Raw genomic sequence first — 9,994 nt, 5'->3', positions numbered from 1 at the left:
ATGGCATTTTGCAATGGCAGCTTGCTGGGTGGGTGTGGTCTGTTGGAGCCTATCGATCTGGGGGAGGGGCCAGAGATTGTGCCGTCACTGCCCGACGATGAGGAAGAGGAGGAGACCGCTCTGATGCCTGTCACGCTTCGCGTCACTCTGGCCGCCATAATGATCTTCATGATAACCATCGGTTTCCTCGGCAACGCCATTGTGTGTCTGATTGTTTACCAGAAGCCCGCCATGCGCTCGGCCATCAATCTTCTCCTGGCCACGCTCGCCTTTTCCGACATCATGCTCTCGCTGCTCTGCATGCCCTTCACCGCCGTTACCGTGGCAACCGCCGACTGGCGTTTCGGGGGCGGTTTCTGCCGGGCGTCCGTCATGCTGTATTGGCTGTTTGTGCTGGAGGGCGTGTCCATCCTCCTGATCATCAGCGTGGACAGGTTCCTGATCATCGTGCAGCGGCAGGACAAGCTGACCCCTCACCGTGCCAAGCTGCTGATCGTCGCGTCCTGGGCGCTGAGTCTGTGCGTGGCCCTTCCCTCCGTGGTGGGCTGGAGGGCGGGCGCGGCCGGCATCGGGGGCGCCTGGGCACCCCAGTGCGTCCTGGGATACAGCGAGTCCCTGGCGGACCGCGGCTACACCGTGTTGCTCGCCGTGGCGGTGTTCTTCGTGCCGTTCGGCGTCATGCTGTACTCCTACCTCTGCATCCTCAACACGGTGCGCCGCAACGCCCTGCGCATCCACAACCACACCAGCGACCAGGCCACCCTGCCCGCCCTCAACCAGGTCAGCAAGCTGGGGCTCACCGGCCTGCAGCGCCCCCCGCAGGTCAACGTAGACATGAGCTTCAAGACACGGGCCTTCACCACCATCCTCATCCTCTTCATCGGGTTCTCAGTGTGCTGGCTGCCCCACACCGTGGTCAGCCTGCTGGCGGTGTTCAGCCGCAGGTTCTACTACAGCCCGGCGTTCTACCCCGTCAGCGTGGGCGCCCTGTGGCTCAGCTACTTGAAGACCGTCTTCAACCCCGTCATCTACTGCTGGAGGATCAGGAAGTTCAGGGAGGCCTGTCTGGAGTTCATGCCCAAGAGCTGCAGGCTCTGCCCCAGGGTGCCTGGCCGCAGCCGGAGGAGGGTGAGGCCCAGCAACATCTACGTCTGCAGCGAGACCCAGTCGGCAGTGTGAGGAACTCTGATGGGTGGGAGTTTGATCGGGAAACTTTTCAGTTACCTACCCGGGATTGAGTTCTGTCTGGGCCCAGCGGAACCAACCAGCTTCAGGCAACTTGCTTGGAGCGCCAAGCAGACTCAAGCAAACACTCAAGCATATGAAAAGGAAGAGGTATTTTGACCCATATCTGCAATGTCGGTGACAGTGGCAACTCTGGGAAATCACGTGGTGTTTACTTACTTACTCGCGTAAGCTATTACAGCTCTTCCCATTACTGTAGGGTCATTAAGAAGATGGTGAAGACAACTCTGGCGCCGTGTTGACTTTAGGCTCCCCTCCGATGTCCCATGTTGATGATCTATTGCTGTGTCCACACTTGTACGTCTCACTTTCTACCATCCCTCTCTCTCCGACCTTGGATGACAGATACTGTACCTCCCCTCCTCACCCTGTCTGCATCTCTCTATTCTCCCCCTCTCCTCTCTCTTTTACCTTCTACGCCCAGTTCTGTCGAATCTTTGAATATATACTATTATACAGATGCTCTCTGGTGGTTTTGTCTTATGATATCTCTCTTTGTCTCACTGACGAGCACAACCGACTAATAAGTTGTCTGATCAGTTGTAACATAATAATATCTTAATAACTTTCCTCTCATTCCCCTGGCAGATAAGAATGTGCCAGGAAGTGACCAAATAATAACGAGTGGGAATCTGAGTGTCAGTGAGTTATTTTGTATGGTGGTGTTTTTGAGCAGAGTACATTGTAGTTCACTAGATGGTTGTTTTATATGTATTTGTGTACAATAAAAAGTTTTGGAAAAGTTGATATGAAATGTTAAAATGTAAAGTGCCTGATTATGTCATTGATGACACATTATTTAGTTGGTTGGATGAAATGAGTGGTCAAAAGAGACTTGCCATCATGGCTTTCTTACAAATATGTCTGGATTCAAATGTTGTAAAAGAGAGATTTAAAATCTAGGAAAGAAAGCTGTAAACAGGTAGGCTTTGGTGGGAAACACAGGTTAAACATACAGTTGCTTGAACAATGTAAAAATTGTGCTGATGTTGCTGAGATACTGAAATGGTCTGTTGATTGCTATAGTGACGGAGTGATTTTATGTGGGGTTTTGCAAGATCCATGTTCATAAAAACTCCTCCAAATGCAACACAATTACTGTGCTTCCACTGGACTGACTAGGTTGCATTGTGTTATTTGTTTATTTGCATTTACAGAAAAATACAAAATTTAGAAAAACTCTAGTCTGACTAGGTAACACTATGCAACATCATAGCCTTAACCGTTTGGCCAGCATATAACACTTACAACATTGTAAGAAACTGAGAATGTTCATGAAAGTGAAGGTAAAATATGTCCCTTGGAATTATTCTGCGGACTGTTCCTTTAACGCAGTGGCTGTTGGGACAGGAGTCAAACATGGCGAGCATCAGTACAAGACGAGATGAGACACGCAGAACCAGCGATAAAACTGATTCCAAAGTAGATCTATTACATCCCGAGCTCCTATCTCGAGACTTTATACAACTAGTTCTACACGAGGTAAGCAACAGTGCCTATTTGGACCATTGTTAGTAGTCCCTAGTGGCTAGTGCTAGCTAGCCAACTTAGCTTGGTAGCTAGCTAGCTACACCCGCTTTGAATGAGAATGACAACTAGCTAAGCATAAGCGACAACATCGATAGCCAGTCTAGCTTTGCACTGATTGCCCTTTAAGACAAAGGGTATTCTACTTGCTCTCAAATACTTACCAGCCGATACATCTCCTCTCCAACAGAGAAATATAAGCACTGAAGAAGATGAGACCCGTGACCGACTTACGGAACTCTACCTACGGCACATCATCCCTCTCCCTCAAAGAGCGCTGCCTAACAGCCGCTGGGGTCGGAAAATGGAACAGATGCGCCCACGACAGTCCCCGGCCGGTGGACGTTCATACGGGTAAAGCCTAATATGAAGTTTTGAAAGTAAAGCTTAAAAACGTTCAGTGCAGTCAATAAATATACTTCTAAGAGAGACTTGAACTGTAGCCTATTTGACTAATAGTTGAGCTCTCTGTTGACTAGTGCATTATGCTGGACTAATATAATGGACCTGAAAGGTTTTCTCGTCTGAGTCTGTCTCTGCTTGCTTCACAAATGCAGTAGTGACACGAGCGGGAAGCGGCCTTCTGTCGTGTTTGATGGAAGGTCGTCACATGCCGGACCGGTGAGGCTGAAGAAACCAGAGGAAGCTCCAGGGTTTGGGGGAGGAACTGACCGGCTGAAGCCCCCGCCATCCGTCAACCTCTCCAACCCTGTACGCAGGCTGACCAGCTTCCAGTCTTCCTCCTCCACCTCCTCCTCCCCCTCCTCCTCCTCGTCCACCACAGTCAAGGTCCATGCGGGTCCAACAGGGAATGGTAGACTTGTCTCCCCATCATCAGTCTCTCTCAAACGAGAGGCGGACAGCTCGGTAGGGAAACATGCTCAACTCCCCCCCCCCCAAAAAAGAATATATATCTTTGATCTTTGAATATCTGTGTTCATGTTGTCTGTGTTTTCAGGGTGTATCAAAGTCTCCAGAGGTGAAGAAGAAGATCCAGCATGTGACATGGCCGTGACCCCTTACTCCTCGACCCCTGACCCCTGGACCTCGACCCCTGGACCGTGACCCCTGGACCGTGACTGTTGGCCCATGTGGAAGGTTAAGCACCTCCTGGAAATGTCCTTAATAGCAGGTCGCCACCCTACACACACTGCAGGGCTCTGTACCCACCTTCCTGCTGTGATGCTCATTGATGTCACACAGCAGCAACCACCCTCCTGCTGTGATGCTCAGTGATGTCACACAGCAGCAACCACCCTCCTGCTGTGATGCTCAGTGATGTCACACAGCAGCAACCACCCTCCTGCTGTGATGCTCAGTGATGTCCCACTGCTCAGTGATGTCACACTGCTCAGTGATGTCACACTGCTCAGTGATGTCACACTGCTCAGTGATGTCACACTGCAGACGTAGTTCTAAACTTGGGGAGCAGTAGGAAGTCTGGTCCACCTGCCTGACTGCTGGTGGCCCAGCCTGGCCTCCCTCTGGGCTGGGGCCCAGCCTGGCCTGGTTCAGTGTGGATGAGGAGGAAGGCTGGATGGTACCTGCCAGGTGGTCCTGGTAAAGGCTGTTCAGCCGTCTCGTCCCACCTGTTGTGGCTCCTCCACACCCTTAGATAGGACTGGACTCTCAACATCTGTTTTTTTTTTCTTCCACTTTCTATTTATTAGCTGTGTGATGTTATGGCATGTAATTGGTAATGAAGGATGTGTTTGTGTGATTTATATAATGAGCTTCCTGCGAGTGTTGTGTGCTATGGAATTCAGGGCTCTGATTAGTAGGCTAGTGTGTTTTTTTTTTACTGTAGGTTCATGGTAAGGAAATGCAATTTTAATTCAGCAAGGTGATATATGTCTTTGACCATTAGGTGGAGCCATAGATGATGAGTTGTTTCTATCATGTCTTGCTGTCAGTTATTAATTGCCATACAGATTGTTTACACATAATTTGGTTCTTTTTAAAGTACTTTATTTGAATTTGAGGCACACAAACTTGATATGGGGTTCCCTTGTGTTGGGCTGACTGTGTATATCTTTGAGGTTTTGATTTGCTCAATTGTTTACACACAGTATGTTTTTGTACCAGCTTTTATTAAGGCAAGATATTCAAAGCAAAAACAATCTTGACAAAACTCCTATTTATGTTTCTGTGTACTTGTTTGTAGTATTCATTTTTTGTTTGTTCCTAAAAGACTGACAACATGGCTCAAACGTGTATCTTTTGAACTCTTTAATGTGGCCCTTTATGAACGTATAAGCCTGGTTCACATCATTTCACATTCACTTTGGAACTGCACGGTTTCTGCTCTTCCAAACACACCACCTGTATATCATACATATATATTTATATAAACTCTGAATATATATTTCATATCTGTATATCATTGATAATCACATCAGACACTCATGCACCTCAAAACGTCAAATGGATATGTATAGATTATCAAGCCTTTGCATGCATGAAGCAAGATTCGCTGTTGCACTGACAGTCAAATATAGTCACAGGTTAGGTTACTGTACTTCATATTAGCTAAATGGGTTAGTTAGCTCGAGCAGCCTGTGTCTGCTTTGTCATCCAGACAGCCAGGCAGCCAGGCAGGGTTGGAGTGGTACACTAGCTTTTTGCTCGAGGTTCGCCTCCTCATAGATCCTCTGTGACCGAATCAAAAGCGACCAATCACAACCATCGGCCGTTTATTGCCAGCCCAATCAGATATCTTTGCCGCATTCCGGGCACAGGATGTCGTCGCGCTCAGTGAGGAAGCCCCGCCCCACCAGGGACACGGAACACTTCTTACAGTTGAAGCAGTCGTTGTGCCATTGGCGCTCCTCGAAGGAGATGTACTTGCTGCCTCCCAGACCTGGAGAGAGAGGGGGGGGGGAGGGGGAGGGGGGAAGGGGGGAGGGAGGGAGGGAGGGGGGGGAGGGAGGGGGAGCATACTGTTAGAAAACAGACACCAGTCAGAAGCATAGATGGGTGGAGAGTAGATGAGATGTATGGATGTAGAGTACATGCTGGAGGGAGGTATGGATGGAGAGAGAGAGAGAGAGAGAGGGATGGAGATAGAACCCTGTGCTCACCGCTGATGGGGGTAGTGCAGGATGCACACTTCTTGGCGTACAGGTTGCAGAAGCAGTTGAGGCAGTAGGCAAAGTCGTCTCGAGAGGTGAAACGCTGGCCTGACAGCTGCTGCTTGCAGCTGGTGCACAGGAAGCAGTCCTTGTGCCAGGGCTGCTCTCGGTAGGTCACCCCCCCAGTGGTGATTGGCTGAGAGGATAGAGGGATAAGAAAGTTTACACAGAGCTATTGGTCAGGTAAATGTCAATCACACAAAGTCCTGAGATGATAATATGAGAGGACAAGACAGGACAGATAATTCCAGACAAATATCTGCTACAGAACCAGAATCAACTAGAATGAACTAGAAAAGGCGTATAATAACAGGTACTGTACGTAAATAACAGGGCTTAAACCAACCTTCTTGCACTGCACACACTGCATGGCAAACTGCTTCTCGTAGCAGGGCACACAGAAGTTGTTGTTCTCCTTGGGGATGAAGCTCTTAGTGCCGATGGGCTGCTGGCAGCGCTGGCATGTGAAGCAGGTCTCATGCCAGCTGTTCCCCTTGTGCTCCATCTTCCTGGAGCCTGGAGGAGACACAAGATGGACCGAGGAGGGGGGCGGGGGGGGTGGAGGAAAGGGGTTTTCATTCACATTCATCTAAGCCTAATGAGAGCAGAGAAAGTTTGAGAGAGTGGTCTGTTTTGATAAAATCCTGCCTCTGGCAACAGACATGCTATATTTCCTGTGTAACACACTCTGGGCGATGTCACGTATCAACACACTGAGAGACTGCATCTTTGGGGTCTAAGTTTGTTATTTAAATGTGCGGTTGCCTGTAGCCTGCCTCCTTCCCTCTCTGTCTGCCTTCCTTCCTCCATGTCTGCCTGCCTACTTGCTTGTGTCTAATGCCTCCTACTCCCCAAACCAAGTGCATCCCAGATCAACCTGTTACTCCTGCAAGTCTTACCAGGCATGATGGTCTTCTTGCACTCATGGCACTTGGAGGAATACTCGTTGGAGTAGCACTCTGTACAGAGCAGCTGGTCATCTTTGGTGGAGAAAGGCTTGTCCACCAGGGAGCGTTTACACTGGAAGCACTGGAAACAGTCCTCATGCCAGTGGCGGTCCTTATAGGACAGGTCCTATGGAAGGGACCAGAAGGGGTGATTAGACAGCGTGTGTGTGTGTGTGTGTGTTTGCGTGTACATCTATAAGGGTGTGTCGAAATACACATGTGAGCCAATTCCAGGGATTTCAAATGAGATTGAAGAGTGAGAGAGGAAAAAAAAGTGCGTGTGTGTGTTCACCTCACCCTGGTGTTGCATCCGATGGGCTTCTTGCAGTCTTCACAGGTGTTGGAATAGAGGCTCTCGTAGCACTTCACACAGTAGGGGTTCTCCTCCCGGAGAACATACTTCTTCCCAAACAGGGACTCCTTGCAGTAGTGGCAGTCGTAGCGCTCTGTCATCCTGTCTGTGGGACTGGTCCACTCTGCTCAACTGAGAAGAGGGAGAGGGAGGAAGGGAGAGGGGGGGAGGTAGGATAGGCGGGGGGAAAGGAGAGTTTAAGTCACTTTTATAAATGAGCAAGATTGGACTTTCATTCATGTTTGTAGCATTGACTTCCTGCTTTTCCAAGCAAAACTAAATGGCTTTTCCCTCGTGAATGAAGGCGGGTATGTTCAGACATAAGACAAAGTATTGTACACACAGTACAGCACATTGTTGTTGGACTAAACTGGGGGACTACATCCTTGAGGGTTTAGGTTGGTTGAGGGGCAGTTCTATGGGCGTATGTGAAGCCCTCTGTGACATGCTTGCATGTAAAAAGGGCTATACAAATACATTTGATTTGATTTGAAACCGGCCTGGCAAATAGGATTTAGCATCTCTATACAGGTTCCTCTGTGTAGACAAGTGTTTTTAAGCTTGTCCTTTTTAACACAACAACGTTTTCTCCCTGACTTTAAGCGTAAACCGATTCAAAGTTCACAGGCGCCTTTCTGAAAGCCTATTGCATCATATCTCTCTCGCTCAGCACATCACTTTAAGTGTCAGTCTGCAGTTTCACATCTTTCTGTCTTTCACATTCTCTCTTTCTTTCTCTATTGTAATCTTCAAGTCACTCTCCCTGGTCTCTGGGTGGAAGAATGACAGATGAGCTGGTATAAATAGCTCCAATCACTCAGACACGCACACAGAGAGAGAGAGAGAGAGAGACAGACAGATGACTTCTGCCCTGTGGCATACCAACACTCACTAATGTCACTCTGCACCCACCCATCCATCAGATCACCTCACTGTCATCAGCATCACATTGTATCCCCTCCCCCTGCGTGTGTGCGTGTGTATGTATGTATTATGATGGCTACTCACACTCTGCAGCTGTTAACAGTTATGCCCCTGGTAAGACCTCTGCTTATCCTCAACTGTTTCCCCCGACGGTCGCTCTGTGAAGACCAGCGATGAGTGTCTTTGTGCGTACATGTGTGTGTGTGAGAGCGTGTATTTCTCCTAGAAGTCCCCAGTGTCCCAAACACACGACTGTCCATGCTCTGCCCTTCTCCTCTCCTCACCCCTCTCCTCCTCTCCTCCTCTCCAGCCCACGCTGCCGTCTGCTTGTCCACTTCTCAGCCATGATTTGACCATATAAGGAGCCAGAGGAAAACCAAAGAATGTCCCTCTCTGACTTAAATTCCTCCTCTCACTTTTTCACTCACTCTCTTCCTCCGCTACTAGCAGGCTCTCTGCCCCCTTCACCCCGTGCTGCAGCTACCCACACACACACCCACTCACACTAGACACACACGCTACACACACAGACATGTACACACTACACGTACACACACACACACACTCTTGTGGCTGGTGCTCTTTGTTGTTCCTCCTACTTTTCAGCTTCCCAATCCTCTCATTATCTCTCCTAGATTGCATTTCCTATTTCTGGCTCTGGCTCTCCAGCCTGGCACTCTGGGGACATCACAGTATGTCACTGTCTGTTACCCTAATAACCAAGGGCTGAAGAAGCTATTTGGTGTACTGGTCCTCTAACCATCTCCACATTTCTTCCAAATCCCTCTCCCCAACCCTCCCACATTCCCTCTCTCTCCGTTAGCCTATCCATGACTCACCTAGCTTACATCAAGGCTCCATCTCACTCCTAAAATACAACCAGATCAACCAAGCTGCCAGGAATAAAACCAGCATCTATTCGGGGGTTTGCCAACAGCTGTTTCCTACAGCCCCGATGTTCTCTCGGATGGGGGCGACCCACGCATTCCAAAACGAGCGCACACCAGATACCAGCCAACTGTCTAAGGGCGTGCCAGGAGAGAGACAGGTGGACTGGACTCCCCAGGGCAACTCCAGGTGCAGGGGTACTCCTGGGAGAGTGGGGGGGGGGGGGGGTACTCCTGGGAGAGTGGGGGGGGGGTACTCCTGGGGGGCTGGGGGGGGGGTTACTCCTGGGAGAGTAGGGGGGGGGTACTCCTGGGGGGCTGGGGGGGGGTCATTCGGTGGTAGGAGCCCCTCTAACAGCTGCCTTGTCCCATTAAGCCAAGCCCTCACCAATCAGACTAGACAGGATACACATCTCACCACACCTCACCACAATCACAACTACCCTTAAGACTGGGTTAGTTACGGTCCCCAAATACTTGAGGCGTGCTTGATTTAGTTCATCCAGAGTGTGGTGAAACCAACACTCCCATAAGAGACAAATGTGAAGCTAATGAAATGCTTTCAAGAAGCTGAAGTATTGTATGTAATTCACCCAAGTCTACAGAGACAAGGACCTGTGTCTATGGCTTGTTTGTGTTTTAGTTGTAAATGTATCTGGTGGTATAATTTGACTGTGTGTAGTGAAATGTATGATAACTGCAGAAATTTCATATTGTGGTCGAGGAAAGAACTATTCAGTAAAATTCCTGACATGTTTCGTGTGTGTGTGTGTGTGTGTATCTTTGTGAGATGGCATTGTCATTGGTTATACAGTACTTGAAAATAGCTTCCAATACATGGACTCACGCACATACAGATACCCATTGTCTAAACAATGATGTTGCCATGAAACACTTGGATGATACAATTAGATGTCCAGTGAATTAGAGAACAGACAGTGGGGTTTAATGCCAGCTGTAATTGTCAGTCACGGGAATCAG

The 9,994-nt window shown here is 49.0% G+C and overlaps 3 protein-coding genes across 5 annotated transcripts in view; 2 read left to right on the top strand and 1 right to left on the bottom strand.

The window, feature by feature from the left end:
• Window positions 1–1,986, top strand: gpr45 (G protein-coupled receptor 45). Its single transcript, XM_084689521.1, has one exon. It carries the CDS (start codon window positions 1–3, stop codon window positions 1,177–1,179), a length of 1,179 nt encoding a protein of 392 aa, XP_084545647.1. The 3' UTR covers window positions 1,180–1,986.
• Window positions 1,987–2,568: 582 nt separating this feature from the next.
• tslig2 (tRNA splicing ligase complex subunit 2) lies at window positions 2,569–4,986 on the top strand. The gene is made up of 4 exons (XM_084688884.1): window positions 2,569–2,727; window positions 2,963–3,126; window positions 3,330–3,639; window positions 3,731–4,986. The coding sequence occupies exons 1-4, from the start codon at window positions 2,605–2,607 to the stop codon at window positions 3,785–3,787; spliced, it is 654 nt and encodes a 217-aa protein (XP_084545010.1). The 5' UTR covers window positions 2,569–2,604; the 3' UTR covers window positions 3,788–4,986.
• fhl2a (four and a half LIM domains 2a) overlaps window positions 4,719–9,994 on the bottom strand; it is a 6,529-nt gene continuing 1,253 nt past the window's right edge. Inside the window, exons 1-7 of one of the 3 annotated variants that reach the window (XM_084688883.1) lie at window positions 8,966–9,084; window positions 8,211–8,284; window positions 7,148–7,334; window positions 6,803–6,977; window positions 6,250–6,419; window positions 5,853–6,039; window positions 4,719–5,632 (exon numbers count right to left, since the gene is read on the bottom strand). In XM_084688883.1, coding sequence (XP_084545009.1) covers window positions 5,481–5,632; window positions 5,853–6,039; window positions 6,250–6,419; window positions 6,803–6,977; window positions 7,148–7,303 — 840 coding nt within the window. In that variant the 5' untranslated portion in view covers window positions 7,304–7,334; window positions 8,211–8,284; window positions 8,966–9,084 and the 3' untranslated portion in view covers window positions 4,719–5,480. Of the gene's footprint in view, window positions 5,633–5,852; window positions 6,040–6,249; window positions 6,420–6,802; window positions 6,978–7,147; window positions 7,335–8,210; window positions 8,285–8,965; window positions 9,085–9,994 lie in introns of those variants that run through there. The other 2 variants (XM_084688882.1, XM_084688881.1) reach the window with 2 other exon arrangements.

This window comes from Hypomesus nipponensis, chromosome 23 (assembly GCF_054491055.1).
Source record: "Hypomesus nipponensis isolate SF chromosome 23, ASM5449105v1, whole genome shotgun sequence".
Taxonomy (NCBI): domain Eukaryota; kingdom Metazoa; phylum Chordata; class Actinopteri; order Osmeriformes; family Osmeridae; genus Hypomesus; species Hypomesus nipponensis.
The sequence above is the reverse complement of the archived record's forward strand: the minus strand, read 5'-3'. Positions and strand labels throughout refer to the sequence as shown.

What these genes read in the sequence shown, in the direction of transcription:
- gpr45 (XM_084689521.1), top strand. Translation starts at nt 1, where the DNA reads ATGGCATTTTGCAATGGCAGCTTGCTGGGTGGGTGTGGTCTGTTGGAG.
- tslig2 (XM_084688884.1), top strand. Translation starts at nt 2,605, where the DNA reads ATGGCGAGCATCAGTACAAGACGAGATGAGACACGCAGAACCAGCGAT. An exon ending in GCCGGTGGACGTTCATACGG is followed by an intron (nt 3,127 to 3,329) that starts GTAAAGCCTAAT and finishes TCACAAATGCAG; the next exon opens with TAGTGACACGAGCGGGAAGC. An exon ending in AACGAGAGGCGGACAGCTCG is followed by an intron (nt 3,640 to 3,730) that starts GTAGGGAAACAT and finishes CTGTGTTTTCAG; the next exon opens with GGTGTATCAAAGTCTCCAGA.